General features: G+C 43.4%; 1 protein-coding gene and 1 pseudogene across 1 annotated transcript; both read right to left on the bottom strand.

Moving 5' to 3' along the window:
* Positions 1-337: 337 nt before the first annotated feature.
* Positions 338-1655, bottom strand: LOC139372367 (RNA polymerase I subunit F; the record flags this gene model as incomplete). Its single annotated transcript, XM_071112080.1, is given in 7 exon segments — positions 338-644; positions 647-738; positions 741-895; positions 1075-1248; positions 1250-1278; positions 1513-1541; positions 1544-1655. Coding segments are annotated over 7 exon segments (789 nt in total), but the record flags the coding sequence as incomplete, so codon positions are not given.
* Positions 1656-8790: 7135 nt separating this feature from the next.
* LOC139372366 (twist-related protein-like) lies at positions 8791-19406 on the bottom strand (annotated as a pseudogene).
* Positions 19407-20279: the final 873 nt, after the last annotated feature.

The raw sequence follows: 20279 nt of genomic DNA, 5'->3' as shown, positions 1-20279 counted from the left end.
CCAAAATGGCATTCTACATAATGCACTACTTTTGGCAAGGGCCAGGCCCTATAGAATAGCCCAATGTGGCCCTGGTCAAAATTAGTGCACTCCATAGGGAATTGGCTTCCATTTCAGATTGAAGACTGACAAGTTTAAGACACTGGTTAAGACCTGTTGAACAACCCTACAGCATGTTGATGTGCTCTAGTGATAGCTAGAAGGGTAAAGCTGTAGTTCTAAAATAAATTACTTCTACAGGTTTCTATAGGAAACAATGTTAACAGCTGTGAAAAGGATGCCCCCAACAACATGGGAGTCCTGGGGCTGTGATTAGCTAAACAAACAAAGTCACCGGGTCTACTTAAGGCATTTCACTATAGTCGTCATCATCACCATCTTTTAATGTTCATTCAGTTTCACAAAATAATCTTGCTTCAGTCTTCTAGTCAGTGTCACAGTCATATTTATTTTTCTTCTTCTTGGTTTTGGGTTTCAGAATCGCCATGGAGACAGGACACGATATCATCTCCCCGTTTTCTCTTCCTGTTTAACTTGTCACTAAGGGAACCGCTGGAGTTTCTCCCCTTCAACTCCACGGGAGACCACTCCACTGCCCACTCCTTGACTTTCTGTCGCGTCACCTTCTTTTTTTCCTCCTCTCCTATATGTGGCCGTTAGTGGCGCTGTCCTTTGCTGTTCCAAACACAGCGCCTCCCTGCTGGTTGGATGTTGTTACTGCAGTCTCTTCCACTGTGTTTTCTTTCTCCTCCTCTTGAGTTTCCCAGTGGCGTCAAGAAAGTCCTGGCTTGGTTCTAGATCAGGTTCTAGAGCAGGTTCTGTGTCTGGTTCCTTCAGCTGCTCTGCAGGGTCGTTGGGATCAAAACTCTCTCATGCTGTCATCAGCTCCTGAACCCTGAGAGTGAGAAAACACAACACACACACACACACACACACACACACACCACACATCCAGCGCAGGCACACACACTTTAGTATTTATTTGGGATACAAGGAAATTTCTTGACTACTGATTCTGTGCAGGCCAGTCCAACAGCAATATAGACCATCTCAGACACACACTCTCTAACCTACTGTTTCCTGTCCATTCGTCCTCTGATCAGCAGGACTCCGACTGTGTCTGAGTCCAGCTAACAGACCTCAAACTCCAGCTCCGCTCCTATCCTGGGCCCTGCCTCCCTCCAGGTCTCCATGGTGACATGGGCCGGCTTCGGAATACTGTCGTTAAAAGAGCCGTGGATCAGACTCATGACTCACACCAAGCTTATTTACTCTACCCTGGAGAGGAAAGGAAGGGGAGAGAGGGATAGGAGTAGGGAGAGGGGAGGAGGGATGGGAGAGGAGAGAGTTAGCTTCAACTAGACCTTTCCAAGCAGTGTTTCTGACTCTTTCCATATACAGTATGTTATCATTGTAACTAACTACAACATATCCACACTGCAGTCTTCTTTCTGTAAGTCACATCTGTTCTGTGTCGATCTGATGTCACACACACAGTTACAAAGCTCTCACCAGTAGTTTCTGTCCTCTCTGGGGGGGGGGATGACAAAGTTGGCTTGTATGTCGAGGTGAATGTATCCGTTATCGTCGTAGATGTCTCCATGCTGCCCCAGCACACTGACGTCATCATAGGTCAGAGGCACACCCTTCAGATTGCACAGGTAGACAGGTAAGCAGTGTCAAATTAATTAGTGCACTGCACACTGTAGCAAACTGACAACCAAAACAACCATTTCTTTTGGACAAATTCAGTTAGGTCCCTCCCCATTTCGACCAGTTTTCTTCTGTTTGGGTCCTAGTGAATATGACCCAGGTGTGTTGTCAGCAGAGAACATTGAGTGTGGTGCATGCCAGATACACAGATATGTGCAGGCCAGTGGAGACTTCCTCAGAGGAAGAAGGGAAGGCCTCCTCAGTGAATTCCATTTAAAAAATAGTGAAACATTAAAAAAGCTATCATTTTTAGATAAAACGATACTAAACATATTTACGTGATGTCACCAAATAATTTATTAAAGCACACTGTTTTGCACTGAAGGTCTACAGTAGCCTCAGCAGCACTCTGTAGGGTAGCACCATGGTGTAGCCAGAGGACAGCTAGCTTCCTTCCTCCAAGGATCAGAGAATGAATCTAGTCCTGAAAGCATAAGCTACAGCTAGCTAGCACTGCAGTGGATAAATTGTGGTGAGTAGTTGACTCAAAGAGAGGAAGACAATAGTTTAAATGTTTGAATTTAAAAAATAAATAAATGAAGAAGCAAGAGAGAGAGGGAGAGACAGAGCTAGTTATATTTGAATGTATTTTTTTCACTTTCACAGCTAGCTAGTGTAGCCTACTCAAACACCCGGCTCAAACATCAAGGCATGCTATGTTAGGTTGCTGGCTATAGCTATCCAACACTGGAACTATTCCAAGCCAAGGTAAGCTTTTGGTTTTATTAATTTATTTCCACCTCTTTTGGGCACACCTGCTCATTCAAGGGTTTCTCTTATTTGAACTATTTTCTACATTGTAAAATAATAGTGAATACATCAAAACTATAAAATAACACATATGCTCAGCACTTGTTGGCTGTTTTTCCTTCACTCTGCGGTCCAACTCATTCCAAACCATCTCAATTGGGTTGAGGTTGGGTGATTGCGGAGGCCAGGTCATCTGATGCATCACTCCATCACTCTCCTTGGTGAAATAGTCCTTACACAGCCTGGAGGGGTGTTTTGGGTCATAGTCCTGTTGAAAAAAAATGTTTATTCCCACTAAGCGCAAACCAGATGGGATGGCATATCACTGCAGAATGCTGTGGTAGCCATGCTGGTTAAGTGTGCCTTGAATTCTAAATAAATCACTGACAGTGTCACCAGCAAAGCACTCCCACGCCATAATACCTCTTCCTCCATGCTTCACAGTGGGAACCATACATGCAGAGATAATTTGTTCACCTACTCTACGTCTCACAAAGACACGGTGGTTGGAACCAATAATCTCAAATTTGGACTCAACAGACTAAAGGACAGATTTCCACCGGTCTAATGTACATTGCGTGTTTCTTGGCCCAAGCAAGTCCATTCTTCTTATTGGTGACCTTTAGTACTGGTTTCTTTGCAGCATTTCGACCATGAAGGCCTGATTCACGGAGTTTACTCTGAACAGTTGATGTTGAGATGGGTCTGTTACTTGAACTCCGTGAAGCATTTATTTGGGCTGCAATTTCTGAGGTTGGTAACTCTAATGAACTTATCCTCTGCAGCAGAGGTGACTCTGGCTCTTCCTTTCCTGTGGCAATCCTCATGAGAGCCAGTTTTATCATAGCGCTTGATGCTTTTTTACGATTACACTTGAATTTGTTTTTGAAATGTTCCGAATTGACTGACCTTCATATCTTCAAGTAATGATGGACTGTAGTTTCTCTTTTCTTATTTTAACTGTTCTTGCCATAATATCGAATCGTACTACACCAGCTCTGATGCTCGTCAGATGTGGCAGGGCTTGCAAGCCATTACAGACTACAAAGGGAAGCACAGTCAAGAGCTGCCAAATGACATGAGCCTACCAGACGAACTAAACTACTTCTTTGCTCGCTAAGAGGCAAATAACACTGAAACATACATGAAAGCACCAGCTGTTCCGGAAGTCTGTGTGATCACGCTCTCCACAGCCGAAGTGATTAAGACCTTTAAACAGGTCAACATTCACAAGGCCACAGGGATTACCAAGACATGTACTGCGAGCACCGACTGGCAAGTGTCTTCACTGAAATGTTCAACCTCTCCCTGTCCAAGTCTGTAATACCAACATGTCTTAAACCACCATAGTCCCTGTGCCCAAGAACACGAAGGTAACCTCCCTAAATGATTACTGATCAGTAGCATTCACGTCTGTAACATGAAGTGCTTTGAAAGGCTGGTCATGGCTCACGTCAACACCATTATCCCAAAATTCCAAGACCCACTCCAATTTGCATACCGCTCTAACAGATCCACAGATGATGCAATATTTATTGCACTCCACACTGCCCTTTCCCACCTGGACAAAAGGAACACCTGCGTGCCTCCTATGTTGAACATAATAAACGGCTCTCTATCCACCGGATGTGTACAAAACTCACTAAAAGTGGCAGTAATAAAGCCTCTCTTGAATAAGCCAAACCTTGACCCAGAAAATATAAAAAACTATCGGCCTATATCGAATCTTCCATTCCACTCAAAGATTTTAGAAAAAGCTGTTGCGCAGCAACTCACTGCCTTCCTGAAGACAAACAATGTATACGAAATGCTTCAGTCTGGTTTTAGACCCCATCATAGCACTGAGACTGCACTTGTGAAGGTGGTAAATTACCTTTTAATGGCATCAGACCGAGGCTCTGCATCTGTCCTCGTGCTCCTAGACCTTAGTGCTGCTTTTGAAACCATCGATCACCACATTCTTTTGGAGAGATTGGAAACCCAAATTGGTCTACACGGACAAGTTCTGGCCTGGTTTAGATCTTATCTGTCGGAAAGATATCAGTTTGTCTCTGTGAATGGTTTGTCCTCTGAGACATCACCTGTAAATTTCGGTGATCCTCAAGGTTCCGTTTTAGGACCACTCTTGTTTTCACTATATATTTTACCTCTTGAGGATGTCATTTGAAAACATAATGTTAACTTTCACTGCTATGTGGATGACACACAGCTGTACATTTCAATGAAACATGGTGAATCCCCAAAATTGCCCACGCTAGAAGCCTGTGTTTCAGACATAAGGAAGTGGATGGCTGCAAACTTTCTACTTTTAAACTTGGACAAAACAGAGATGCTTGTTCTAGGTCCCAAGAAACAAAGAGATCTTCTGTTGAATCTGACAATTAATCTTAATGGTTGTACAGTCGTCTCAAATAAAACTGTGAAGGACCTCGGCGTTACTCTGGACCCTGATCTCTCTTTTGATGAACATATCAAGACTGTTTCAAGGACAGCTTTTTTCCATCTATGTAACATTGCAAAAATATGAAACTTTCTGTCCAAAAATGATGCAGAAATATTAATCCATGCTTTTGTTACTTCTAGATTAGACTACTGCAATGCTCTACTTTCCGGCTACCCAGATAAAGCACTAAATAAACTTCAGTTAGTGCTAAATATGGCTGCTAGAATCCTGACTCAAACTAAAAAATGTGATCATATTACTCCAGTGCTAGCCTCCCTACACTGACTTCATGTTAAGCAAGGGCTGATTTCAAGGTTTTACTGCTAACCTACAAAGCATTACATGGGCTTTCTCCTACCTATCTCTCTGATTTGGTCCTGCCGTACATACCTACACACATACCTACGGTCACAAGACGCAGGCCTCCTAATTGTCCCGAGAATTTCTAAGCAAACAGATGGAGGCAGGGCTTTCTCCTATAGAGCTCAATTTTTATGGAATGGTCTGCCTACCCATGTGAGAGACGCAGACTCGGTCTCAACCTTTAAGTCTTTACTGAAGACTCATCTCTTCAGTGGGTCATATGATTGAGTGTAGTCCGACCCAGGAGTGTGAAGGTGAACGGAAAGGCTCTGGAGCAATGAACCGCCCTTGCTGTCTCTGCCTGGCCGGTCCCCTCTTTCCACTGGGATTCTCTGCCTCTAACCCTATTACAGGGGCTGAGTCACTGATGTGATCTTCCTGTCTGGGTTGGCACCCCCCCTTGGGTTGTGCCGTGGCGGAGATCTTTGTGGGCTATACTCGGCCTTGTCTTAGGATGGTAAGTTGGTGGTTGAAGATATCCCTCTAGGGGTGTGGGGGCTGTGCTTTGGCAAAGTGGGTGGGGTTATATCCTTCATGTTTGGCCCTGTCCTGGGGTATCATCGGATGGGGCCACAGTGTCTCCTGACCCCTCCTGTCTCAGCCTCCAGTATTTATGCTGCAGTAGTTTATGTGTCGGGGGGCTAGGGTCAGTTTGTTATATCTGGAGTACTTCTCCTGTCTTATCTGGTGTCCTGTGTGAATTTAAGTATGCTCTCTCTAATTCTCTCTTTCTCTCTTTCTTTCTCTCTCTCTGAAGACCTGAGCCCTAGGACCATGCCTCAGGACTACCTGGCATGATGATTCCTTGCTGTCCCCAGTCCACCTGGCAGTGCTGCTGCTCCAGTTTAAACTGTTCTGCCTGCGGCTATGGAATCCTGACCTGTTCACCGGACATGCTACCTGTCCCAGACCTGCTGTTTTCAACTCTCTAGAGACTGCAAGAGTGGTAGAGATACTCTTAATGATCGACTATGAAAAGCCAACTGACATTTACTCCTGAGGTGCTGACTTGCTGCACCCTCGACAACTACTGTGATTATTATTATTTGACCATGCTGGTCATTTATGAACATTTGAATTTCTTGGCCATGTTCTGTTATAATCTCCACCCGGCACAGCCAGAAGAGGACTGGCCACCCCTCATAGCCTGGTTCCTCTCTAGGTTTCTTCCTGGGTTTTGGCCTTTCTAGGGAGTTTTTCTACACCTGCATTGCTTGCTGTTTGGGGTTTTAGGCTAGGTTTCTGTACAGCACTTTGAGATATCAGCTGATGTACGAAGGGCTATATAAATACATTTTAATTGATTTGATTTGAGTGATGAGTAGGATTCTGTTTTCACATACAAAATAATTGCTTTTGATAAAAACGCATTATCTGCCTTCCCAGGGAATATTCAACATTTATTTAATGGAAAAGTGATAATGCACTTTGTTGATTTGCCTTGTTGATTTTAAATGATACAATCACTGAGGTTAAAGTGCAGACAGTCAGCTTTAATCTGGGGGTATTTTCATCCATTGCGATATCTGTATTTAAGTAGTAAAAAGTTAGGTATTTGGTCCCATATTCATAGCACTCAATGACTACCTCATTTGCACACACAGTATATAGACTTTTTCTCTATTGTGTTTTTGACTGTATGTTTGTTTATTCCATGTGTAACTCTGTGTTGTTGTTTGTGTCGCACTGCTTTGCTTTATCTTGGCCAGGTCGCCGTTGTAAATGAGAACTTGTTCTCAACTAGCCTACCTGGTTAAATAAAAGGTGAAAAAAAGATTATGAATAAAAACTACATCAAGCTTGTGACTCTACAAATGTGTTGGATGCATTTGCTTTTTTTTCCCCAGATTATTTTGTGCCCAGTGGAAATTAATGGTAAATCACATATTGTGTCATTTTGGAGTCACTTTTATTGTAAATAAGAATAGACTATGTTTCTAAACACTTCTACATGAATGATTATGGATAATCCTGAATGAATCGTGACCAATGATGAGTGGGAAAGTTACATGCACAAATATCATACCCAAAGACATGCTACCTCGCATCATTACAATAACAGGTTATCATTTATGGGGGGAGTATGCTCAATGGGTAACATGTCTGGTGAGTATGCAGGCCTAGGAAGAACTGGTACATTTTCAGTTTCCAGGAAGTGTGCAGATCCTTGTGACATGAGCCCATTCATTATCTGGTTGAAACATGAGGTGATGGTGGCAGATGAATGGCACGACAATGGGCCTCAGGATCTTGTCATGGTATCTCTGTGCATTCAAAGTGCCATCGATAAAAATGCAATTGTGTTCGTTGTCCGTAGCTTATGCCTTCCCATACCATAGCCCCACCGACACCATGGGGCAACAGGTTATAGAGCAAACAACCCAATTATCACAACACATAGGTTTTAATATGGCTTCTTTTTTCTCTCTTGGCTTCCCCAGTGATTGTACCCTCACAAGGCTACTGATCGGTTTAAGTTTTTTATTTTTATTATGTCACATGCACAAGTACAGTGAAATGCCTTTCTTGCAAGCTCTGCCTTACTAAACAAGATCTACACTGAGCTGCATGTGATCGAGGGGGACTGGGGAGGGGTCATTGATGAGCACAAGGTCAGACATCTGTTAGCCAGAACACCAGATTCAGCAGAAATCCATTAGCACAATTAACATTTTCAAACCTCTGCTTGACCAAGAGAAGAAAATCGAATCAGTTCTTACAATGGGCATTGCTGGCGTGGGAAAAACTGTGCTGCGACTGGCAGAAAGAAAGGAGAACAAGAACATTGATTTCATGTTTCCACTTCCTTTTTGTAAGATTCATTCTAATATTTGGACTGCAGTCTGATTGAACTGCTTCATCAATTATTCACTAACATGAAAGACGTTACAACTCTTGAGGGAGAGTCTGAAGTTTTGTTCATCTTTGACGGTCTGGATGAGAGTTGACTGCCTCTGGACTTTGATAATAACACAGTGTTGGCAGATGAGACACAGCCAGCCTCTGTGGATGTGCTGATCACAAGCTTCGTTACAGGAGAACTCTCCTCTGGATAACCTCCCGACCTGCAGCAGTCGATCAAATCCCTCGAGAGCATATCAGTCAGTGGACGGTGGTAGGAGGGTTCAACGACCCACAGAAGGAGGATTACTTTGGGAAAAGAGTCAATGATGAGAACCTGGCCAACAAAATCATAACACACACATAAAGACTTCAAGGAGTCTCCACATCATGTGCCACATACCAGTGTTCTGTTGGATTTCAGCCACTGTTCTAGAGAGACTGTTGAGTGAAGCAGAGTGGAGAGATGTCCAAGACGGTCTTAAATGTTCGCTCACTTTATGGTATTTCAGACCCAACAGAGGAATCAGAAGTACCTTAGAACCTCTAAAGTTCTACACAATGATGAAGATGTGATTATGTAACTCGGAAAACTGGCCTTCAAACAGTTGGAAAAAGGCAATCTGATCTTCTATGAGGATGACCTGAGAGAGTGTGGCGTCAAAAAAGCTTCAGTGTACTCATGAGTGTGTACACAGATCTTCAGAAAGGAGTGTGGACTGGAGGTCCCTGAGGATCTTCTTGGCCTTCCTGCGACACCGGATGTTGTAGGTGCCACACGATCAGAGTGCCTACCTCCTCCTTGTAGGCTGGCTTGTCGTTGTTGGTAATCAGGCCTACTACTGTCGTGTCATCAGCGAACTTGATGAAGTTGGAGTTGTGTGATGCCACGCAGTTGTGGATATACAGGGAGTACAGGAGGTGTTGAGGATCAGTGTGGAGGAGGTAATGTTGCCTACCTTCACTATCTGGAGGCGGCCAGTCCAGGACCCAGTTGCATAGGGAGTTCAGTCACAGGGTTGTGAGCTTTGTGGTGAGCTTAGAGGGCACCATGGTATTGAAAGTCGAGCTGTAGTCGATGAACAGCATCCTAATATATGTATTCCTCTTGTCCAGGTGGCTAAGGGCAATGTGCAGTGAAATGACAATTGCGTCGTCCATGGATCTGTCAGGCGGTAGGCGAATTGGAGAGGGTCGAATGTGTCGAGGAGGGAGGAAGTGATGCAGTCTTCGACTAGCCTCCCGAAGCATTGATGACAGAAGTGAGTACTACAGGTCGGTAGTAATTCAGTTGTTACTTTCCCTTTTTTGGGCACAGGCATGATTGTGGACATCTTGAAGCAGGTGGGGATAACGGCCTGAGCTAGAGAGAGACTGAAAATGTCAGAGAACGCAACAGCTAGCTGCTCAGCACATGCTCTGTCGAGCTGTAGTCCGCAGCTAAGGATGCTGTCTGGGCCGGCAGCCTTGCGAGGGTTAACACGCTTTAAGGATTTACATACGTCTTCCGTGAAGACCATAAGCACATAGCCCTCGTTGTCTTCAGGGGCTCTCCTCTGCAGCTCTGAGGCTTGTTGCTCGAAGCAGGAGAAAAGGGTTTTTAGCTCGTAAGGTAGGACGGTGTTGGTGTCTGACTGGCTATATATATATCTTTGTACATATCTTTGTTTAAATCACAATTAAAATAGTATTTACATGCAAATCAAGTTAAATCCAATTCTGATTGAAATAGTAACAAAGGAACTTTCCACTCTTTCGTAGTATGTAATAATTCTTATTATGTGTTTAGGCTGAATCAATGTTGGCCTCAAACTCTTCACACCTGTAAGAGCTGGACCTGAGTGACAATGACCTGCAGAATTCAGGGGTGAAACTGCTCTATTCTGGACTGGAAATTTACATTGGAAACTGGAGACATTGAAGTAAGTTCATTTGGATTGTATGAGACATGTTTAGCAAAATCAACAACTCACCATATATTATGAGAGGGCTTGCAAATTTGACCAATCACCACAGTTTTACTGCATGGTTCAGTCAAGCCACATGTCTATCAAATTTTCAATAAAATTTATAAAGCCGTTTTTACATCAGCCGATGTCAAAGTGCTATACAGAAACCCAGCCTAAAACCCCAAACAGCAAGCAATGCAGATGTAGAAGCATGGTGGCTAGGAAAAACTAGAAAGGCAGGAACCTAGGAAGAAATTTAGAGAGGAACCAGGCTCTGAGTGGTGGCCAGTCCTCTTTTGGCTGTGCCGGGTGGAGATTATAGCTACATGGCAAGATGTTCAAATGTTCATAGATGACCAGCGGGTCAAATAATAATAATCGCAGTGGTTGTAGAGGGTGCAAGTTTAACAGGTCAGCACCTCAGGAGTAAATGTCAGTTGGCTTTTCATAGCCGATCATTCAGAGTTAGAGACAGCAGGTGCAGTTGAAAACAGCAGGTCCGGGACAAGGTAGCACGTGAACAGGTCAGCGTTCCATAGCCGCAGGCAGAACAGTTGAAACTGGAGCAGAAACACGGTCCTAGGGCTCAGGCCCTCCGACAGAAGAGAAAGAGAGAGCGGGGGAAATTACAGGACACCAGATAAGACAGGAGAAATACTCCAGATATAACAGACTGACCCTAGCCCCCTGATACAAACTATTGCAGCATAATTACTGGAGGCTGAAACAGGAGGGGTCGGGAGATACTGTGGCCTCGTCCGTCTATACCCCCGGACAAGTCCAACCAGGCAGGATATAACCCCACCCACTTTGCCAAAGCACAGCCTCCACACAACTAGAGGGATATATTCAACCACCAACTTTAAAAATATATATATACAGTATTTCACCTTTATTTAACCAGGTAGGCTAGTTGAGAACAAGTTCTCATTTACAACTGCGACCTGGCCAAGATAAAGCAAAACAGTGTGACACAAACAACAACGCAGAGTTAAACATGGAATAAACAAAACATACAGTCAATAAAGTATATATACAGTGTGTGCAAATAAGGTAAGATAAGGGAGGTAATGCAATAAATAGGCCATAGTGGTCAAATAATTGTAATTTAGCAATTAAACACTGGAGTGATAGATGTGCAGAAGCTGAATGTGCAAGTCGATATACTGGGGTGCAAAGGAGCAAAATAATTAATAAAAATAACAGTATGGGGATGAGGTAGTTGGATGGGCTATTTACAGATGGACTATGTGCAGGTGCAGTGTTCTGTGAGCTGCTCTGACAACTGGTGCTTAAAGTTAGTGAGGGAGATATGAGTCTCCAGTTTCCGTGATTTTTGCAATTCGTTCCAGTCATTGGCAGCAGAGAACTGAAGGAAAGGCAGCCAAAGGAGGAATTGGCTTTGGGGATGACCAGTGAAATATACCTGCTGGACCGCGTGCTACGGGTGGGTGCTGCTATGGTGACCAGTGAGCTGAGATAAGGCGGGGCTTTACCTAGCAAAGACTTATAGATGACCTGGAGCAAGTGGGTTTGGCGACGAATATGAAGCGAGGGCCAGCCAACGAGAGCATACAGGTTGCAGTGGTGGGTAGCACAAAAAGGATAGCACTGTGATAGACTATCTAATTTGCTGAGTAGAGTGTTGGAGGCTATTTTGTAAATGACATCGCCGAAGTCAAGGATCGGTATGATAATCCGTTTTACTAGTGTATGTTTGGCAGCATGAGTGAAGGATGCTTTGTTGAGAATTTGGAAGCCGATTCTTGATTTAATTTTGGATTGGAGATGCTTAATGTGAGTCTGGAAGGAGAGTTTACAGTCTAACCAGACACCTAGGTATTTGTAGATGTCCACATATTCTAGGTCAGAACCGTCCAGAGTAGTGTTGCTTGAAGGGCGGGCTGGTGCTGGTAGCGATCGGTTGAAGAGCATGCATTTAGTTTACCTTGCATTTAAGAGCAGTTGGAGGCCACGGAAGGAGGGTTGTATGGCATTGAAGCTCGTCTGGAGGCTAGTTAACACAGTATCCAAAGAAGGGCCAGAAGTATACATAATACAGAATGGTAACTTACTACACTGAGACAAGGCCGAGTATAGCCCATGAAGATCTCCCCCACGGCACGAACCCAAGGGGGGGCGTCAACCCGGGCAGGAAGATCACGTCAGTGACTAAGCCCACTCAAGTGATGCACCCCTCCTAGGGACGGCATGGGTAAGCCAGTGACTCAGCCCACTCAAGTGATGCACCCCTCCTAGGGACGGCATGGGTAAGCCAGTGACTCAGCCCACTCAAGTGATGCACCCCTCCTAGGGACGGCATGGGTAAGCCAGTGACTCAGCCCACTCAAGTGATGCACCCCTCCTAGGGACGGCATGGGTAAGCCAGTGACTCAGCCCACTCAAGTGATGCACCCCTCCTAGGGACGGCATGGGTAAGCCAGTGACTCAGCCCACTCAAGTGATGCACCCCTCCTAGGGACGGCATGGGTAAGCCAGTGACTCAGCCCCCGTAACGGGGTTATAATTGTAGCAGCAAAATAATGTTATTGTGTAAAGATAAATGAATGCATGAGATTGCATTGAAAATGAGGGCAGTGACCCAAATGTTTTGTGACTATTGTGTGACAGTTTTGACAATTGTTTCATCTTGTTTCAGGTTGTCATTGTGTAGAGTCTGAGAGGAAGGCTGTGCTTCTCTTGCATCAGATCTGAGATCAAATCCTTCACACCTGAAAGAGCTAAACTACAATTAACCCAGAGACTCTGTTGTCTGCTGTACTGAATGATCCACTCTGTGAACTGGAGAAACTGAGGTAAATAATAAATATGTGGTGGGTTGAAATAATACATTTGTATTATACGGTTTACTTTATACACTTTCCATACTGGTTGTGTATGTCCATACTCAGTCTGTTCTTCAGTTTCTCTGCATTAGCGTGGACCATGATGGAAAGGGGAGGATCAAACGTGGGCTTATGAAATGTAAGTCATCATGACTGCTGTGGAGAGTTAGTAAGCATTTTAAGACAAGAAGGAAATGCAGAGTATAAACAGAGGATGCAACTACATTTCGTCTGGAATTCTATCAAACCAGTCTTTGTTACAAACAACTGCACTTTTTATCCTGAAAACATCTTGTGAGGTGAGTCTACCAGGTCGTAGTAAAGGGTTTTGACTCAAACCCATTCTGTCATTTTATTTCATCACGAGGAAAAGGGCTACTGCATAGATATTATGATGGGGCTACAATTGAACTGAGCACGTGTTGATAAGTTTGAGTTTTATATATTCGGATGAGTTTTATGACATTGTAATATTGATTTTTCTATTCATTTTGTCTTATCATTCTCATTCAGATGCCTGTGAGCTCACTCTGGACCCAAACACAGCACATCACATACAGCAAATACCTCTCTCTGTCTGAGGGAAACAGGGGTGACCCGGATGTGGATGCAGCAGCCCTATCCTGATCACCCAGAGAGATTGAAGGTCTGGCTACAGGTGCTGTGTCGACAGGGTCTGACAGGGAGGCAAATTGGATTGGGAGAGGGGCTTTTATAGGAGTGACATATCAAGGAATCAACAGGAGAGGAATTGATGAAGACCGTTTGCTTGGATACAATGACAAGTCCTGGAGTCTGAAATGAGATAATGACAGTTACTTTGCCAGGCACAATGGGAAGAGTACTGCCATACATGTCCCCCACTCCCATCCCAAGAGAGTTGGAGTGTATCTGGACAGGCCAGCTGGCCAACTGTCCTCTGAAAAACAGACCCATCTGCACACATTCCACTCCACATTCACTGAGCCCCTTTACCAAAGGGTTTGGGCTGAATCTTCTCTGACTTTGTGCCATGCTTGAAATTCATGCAAATAAACTCAAATGTAACAGTGTGACATGATATGATTTCCACTTACTGTCAGAAGAGGAGTGGTGTGTTTTCCTATGCATGGATGGATGTATTCCCTTTCCCATTCCTCGATGTCAGTGGTAGTCAATCCTGGTCCTAGAGTGCCGCAGCCACACCCACTGAATGGAGCAAAAGTATCTCAAAGTCTGTTCTAGAATGTGCAAGAACATTTTGGGAAACATGTAATTCAGTACAAATCGTGCCCAACATAACTAGCGTTAAAGCAAACTGAACGCACCCCTGGTGTGGTACCTAGTTAGAACAAAATCCTGCGGTACCTGCGGCACTCCGGGAACAGGGTTCCTACCCCTGTTCTATTTAGTGGGTGGAATGATCAAACTATTCTGCTTGTACAAAATGCTATGCTGTTTCCAAATGAAACAAAATACCTTTCTCTTGTTAAAGCTTTTAGAATTGATTTGTTTGTCTATGTGCTCATGTGCAAAAGAGACATATACAGTGCCTTGCGAAAGTATTCGGCCCCCTTGAACTTTGCGACCTTTTGCCACATTTCAGGCTTCAAACATAAAGATATAAAACTGTATTTTTTTGTGAAGAATCAACAACAAGTGGGACACAATCATGAAGTGGAACGACATTTATTGGATATTTCAAACTTTTTTAACAAATCAAAAACTGAAAAATTGGGCGTGCAAAATTATTCAGCCCCCTTAAGTTAATACTTTGTAGCGCCACCTTTTGCTGCGATTACAACTGTAAGTCGCTTGGGGTATGTCTCTATCAGTTTTGCACATCGAGAGACTGACATTTTTTCCCATTCCTCCTTGCAAAACAGCTCGAGCTCAGTGAGGTTGGATGGAGAGCATTTGTGAACAGCAGTTTTCAGTTCTTTCCACAGATTCTCGATTGGATTCAGGTCTGGACTTTGACTTGGCCATTCTAACACCTGGATATGTTTATTTTTGAACCATTCCATTGTAGATTTTGCTTTATGTTTTGGATCATTGTCTTGTTGGAAGACAAATCTTCATCCCAGTCTCAGGTCTTTTGCAGACTCCATCAGGTTTTCTTCCAGAATGGTCCTGTATTTGGCTCCATCCATCTTCCCATCAATTTTAACCATCTTCCCTGTCCCTGCTGAAGAAAAGCAGGCCCAAACCATGATGCTGCCACCACCATGTTTGACAGTGGGGATGGTGTGTTCAGCTGTGTTGCTTTTACGCCAAACATAACGTTTTGCATTGTTGCCAAAAAGTTCAATTTTGGTTTCATCTGACCAGAGCACCTTCTTCCACATGTTTGGTGTGTCTCCCAGGTGGCTTGTGGCAAACTTTAAACAACACTTTTTATGGATATCTTTAAGAAATGGCTTTCTTCTTGCCACTCTTCCATAAAGGCCAGATTTGTGCATTATACAACTGATTGTTGTCCTATGGACAGAGTCTCCCACCTCAGCTGTAGATCTCTGCAGTTCATCCAGAGTGATCATGGGCCTCTTGGCTGCATCTCTGATCAGTCTTCTCCTTGTATGAGCTGAAAGTTTAGAGGGACGGCCAGGTCTTGGTAGATTTGCAGTGGTCTGATACTCCTTCCATTTCAATATTATCGCTTGCACAGTGCTCCTTGGGATGTTTAAAGCTTGGGAAATCTTTTTGTATCCAAATCCGGCTTTAAACTTCTTCACAACAGTATCTCGGACCTGCCTGGTGTGTTCCTTGTTCTTCATGATGCTCTCTGCGCTTTTAACGGACCTCTGAGACTATCACAGTGCAGGTGCATTTATACGGAGACTTGATTACACACAGGTGGATTGTATTTATCATCATTAGTCATTTAGGTCAACATTGGATCATTCAGAGATCCTCACTGAACTTCTGGAGAGAGTTTGCTGCACTGAAAGTAAAGGAGCTGAATAATTTTGCACGCCCAATTTTTCAGTTTTTGATTTGTTAAAAAAGTTTGAAATATCCAATAAATATTGTTCCACTTCATGTGTCCCACTTGTTGTTGATTCTTCACAAAAAAATACAGTTTTATATCTTTATGTTTGAAGCCTGAAATGTGGCAAAAGGTCGCAAAGTATTTTTTATTCTCTATTTGGTTAGGTCAGGGTGTGACTCGGGTGGGCAAATCTATGTTTCTATTTCTTTGTTGGCCTAGTATGGTTCCCAATCAGAGGCAGCTGTTTATTGTTGTCTCTGATTGGGGATCATACTTAGGCAGCCTTTTTTCCACCTTTAGTTTGTGGGATCTTGTTTGTGTGTAGTTGCTTTCTGCACTGCATGTAGCTTTACGTTCTTTTTTGTATTTTGTTGTGTTTTCGGTGTCATTTAAATAAAATGTCAAATGTACGCTGCACCTTGGTCCACACTGCACCTTGGTCCAATCCCTCTCTAAATGATCGTGACACTACCAAACTAGAAATGCATTTAGAAATGGACCCATTCTTCACTGTTGTACATCAATAAATACATTGTTATTTCAGATTCCAGGAGAAAAAAAGGAGTGTGACTTTGTATAAACTTGTAGATACAAAAACTGATACTTCATCTGTTTCCAATCCCCATGGGGGGAAATAGTGTAGAGGTCACTTGGTGCAGTCTGCCAGTCTGTGTAAACACTTGGTGCAGTATGCCAGTCTGTGTAAAAACTGAAGGTTTTTGACCTATTGTTGGTCCTATGTGTCCCCTCTAAGGCATATGGCTTGTTGGAGCCATGCACACAGAAGCCTGCTGTCATATCTCCAACCATAGATATGTACAGAAAGTGTTTTTGTTTATGTCTCTAACATTCGTCGTTATGAGGTGTTCCAGCACTGTTTTGAATGTAGCACTCTAAATGGTTTAGTCCTGGTATTGTTCCTGGTGTCGTGTCTTTACTATCATTAACTGAAGACTTTTAGTTTTTATCAAAGATTCTCTGTAATTGCATTTCCTGATTAACTAATCAGGCAAGTGTAATTAACTAGGAAGTCGGGGCACCTTGGAAAATATTCAGATTAAAAGTTATAATTTTCCTAATACAACTTTTCAGATATTTAAATATCTGATCAATTAGTCTTCTTAATTAATTATTTATTTATTTTACCTCACGTCAGTCTCATTCCAAACGTCGTAAATTGTTGGTTATCTGCACGAACCCAGTCTTCATTACGAGTCATCCATACATCAATTGTCTTAAAATCATTTATTTACTAACTAAGTAATTCACAGAAATGCATAAACAAACAGTAGATGGTTACAAGGAAATGATAACAGAGTTTCCCTAGTGGGATAAACCGGCATCGCGGCTTGGTGTACAAAAGGGAAGTGGGGGTCGACTGAGATAAGACAACACACAGTTGATAATTATAACAATTGAAATGCTAATCCTTTGCACATGAATGTTCATTCATTCGGGAACAATTGCAATCAATATATATATTTACGCTCAGTGTGACGGGATCTCTGTTGAGAAGCCAGTTTCTGTTGGAGAGTTTGTCCGCCCTCTCTGTCTCTCTGCCGTGGTTAGAATGGATAGTTCAGAGTGACATTCATTCATGTCGTTATAGAATAGATGTTTCGGAGTTTGTCGGACTTCCCGTTCAATGATACCGAATTCCTAGCTGCAGACCAGTAATTATTATCAAAGACTTGTTCTTATTCTGTCGGCATCGATAGTCTAAGAGTTTAACCACGTGGGATGGTTAAAATATTCAGCAGTCTGGTCTCAAACCTTGGCCCTCTCGTTATCGAGGGAAGCTGGTCTGCAACCTTTGTCGTCTCATATTTGAGAGAAACATGGTCTGTTGAGAAATTATCAAGGTGGGGGTTTTATTCGGAATTGCAGAAAAGGGCCTGTCCCAGGATGCCTGACAATAACTGTGCTCATGGGCGGTCCTCTGATTTAGTTAAACAAAGGGAATTGGAGTTTCCTTCATTAAACAGTCCAAAATCACATTACACAATTTCACAAACAGTATCATCCTTACTCATTCATCTTATTCAACAATTAGATGTAAGCCTCATATCTGAGGCTATTATATAAACAGCGTTATTGTAATGTGGCCGTATTGCCTCCCATGAGTTTCACAAAATTGTACCAAACGGACCAGTTCGTAGCTGGATTCTTCACCGATCTTTTATACCTTCTCCAGAACATAAATGTTGTTCGGTTCTTCAGTTCTGTGAGGTGGAAGAAATTCCTTTGTTCTTTTTAGGAAACTTTACTCTCTCTCTCTCTATACTGTGGCCATGAGGAGAAAATCTCCTCCAGGAATGTACAACCTCTCTGACCACAGCAGCCTGGGTGTAGGAGACAGGGGGGTAGGGGGATGGTGCATAGAAAAGGGCTGGTGCAGGGGGAGGGGTGCTCGCTGTACCCAAAGAGGGCAAAGTCGTGACACTGGTATTGTTGTAATACCACAGTCCAGTTTCAGCATGTGAAACCCCCTGACCAGTATGGATCCTCTTGGATCATCTGTGGATAATAAGAAATTAGATTTGTTACCATTATTTAATTATCATGTCTGATATTTTGGGGAATTTAAATCATGTTAATAAATATATTGTTCAATAAACATTGATTAGTGTAATTCGGTAATTGAACTTTATTTGTGTGTTGTACATTAATCACAGAACAAATGTAAGAAAGTTGTGAGAAATAAAACCCCAGCCTACTCTGTTTGTGCCTCTACAGCGGAGTGAGGAGTGAGAGCTAGTGTAATGTAGCAGACCTGGACCATGCTCCCTCCTCCATCCTCCCTCCTCCATCCTCCCTCCTCCACGCTGAGAGGGCATAGCTCAGATGCTCGTGGGCCACATAACCACAGATGGATGCTGCAGACGCAGGCCCCTCATTCAAATCCAGATCCATCCTCTTGCCCTGCAGTACGGGGTGGAGGAAGTCTAAAATAATAATAAAAATCATCAACATCGCCTTCATCATCATCATCATTATTTCTTTGGCACCTTTTATAATGACGTTGCCGCCCAAAATGCTATCCAAGATTCGCACCTCAAATTATGACGTAAAACACTTTAAAATATAACCACTCAAATAAGCCATTAATTGATTGGTTAATTGGTTAATTAAATAATCATCATAACAGTAGGTAGCCTACCTTGTTACCGCATGGCCAGTTTGAGCGTCTGCATCTTGCTGAGTTTGTCTGAGGGCAGCGCAGGGATGATCTGTCGTGGTGAGGCGAAGGCCTGGTTGAGTGACTGGGTCCTCTGTCGCTCCCATACGTTGGCCATGACACACTGACTCTGCACATCCTCCAGAGACCTGGGTGGGCTGCTCACGCTGCTGACATCCCTCCTGTCGCTTCTGTCACTTCCTCTCCTCCTCTTCCACCTCTTCTTCACAGGGTTGCGGCTTTGTTTTCTGGTTCCTCTACTCCGGTGTTGATCTGTCTCCTACTCACAGTTCCCAATGCTGTAAACCGGAGACTGACAACCCAATGGGGAAAGCATCAAGTCCCCAAACATCACCTGATCACTGACCCTTAATCCCTGACCAATGTACTTAGACCCTGACCCGGGTCACAACATTGGTACACAGCCCCTGGTAACCTAGTGGATTCTGTCCCTTTAACAGAGGAGTAAAGATCTGTATTTCTCTCCCTCTCTCACTCCCTACTTCTTTTCTCTCTCTTTCCCTTCCCCTCTCTCTTTTTCTGTCTTTCACTCTCCCATAAAGCTTTGTCCCTTTCAGAGAGGAGTGTAGATAGTTAACGCTGATCCAGTCTGGCGCCAGCTCCGTGCATCAAGGAGGGGATTCTCTGCCAGTTTGAGGTCTTTATAACAGTGAAGCGCGCCGTGGTGTCATTGGGTGAGATCATAATGTGACAGCAGGAGGGGTGGGTGGGTGGGAGGAGCAGGAGGAACGTTTCCGTTATAAGAAACTAATCTCGCTCACGGTCCATTATGCCTTCTGAGCCAAAAACACCAGTGTCCAGAAATTATTTCAGAATGTTTTATGTTTTACCAATGCATAGTTGCACATGGGAAGTTTTGGGAAAGACTCATTTTAAAAAGTAAAATGTGCATATTTTGATGTATTCAAAGCTGGCAAGGTTAATAGGAGAGATGTAGCGGTGCTCGTCTAATCTTCCTCCGTGAGTTCTACCCTAGGGCACGAATGCGCAATTTGGTGTTTCCAAAAGACCATTCAAATTAGTTGGATTTCTTTAAGCAAATCAATCAGGTTAAATTTGTACAATTTACCTTAATTATTCTAAAGGTCATGAACTCAGTCATAGCCAAATGATAAGTATAGTTATTTGCAGATGATAGATGAGGCTTCCAGCTAGTACATAACGTTCTGAGAACCATGTGTTTCATAGAGCTTGGTGAAAGCGT

Source organism: Oncorhynchus clarkii, chromosome 18 (genome assembly GCF_045791955.1).
Source record: "Oncorhynchus clarkii lewisi isolate Uvic-CL-2024 chromosome 18, UVic_Ocla_1.0, whole genome shotgun sequence".
In the NCBI taxonomy this organism is placed as follows: Eukaryota; Metazoa; Chordata; class Actinopteri; order Salmoniformes; family Salmonidae; genus Oncorhynchus; species Oncorhynchus clarkii.
This window is presented reverse-complemented; position numbering and strand designations above follow the sequence as displayed.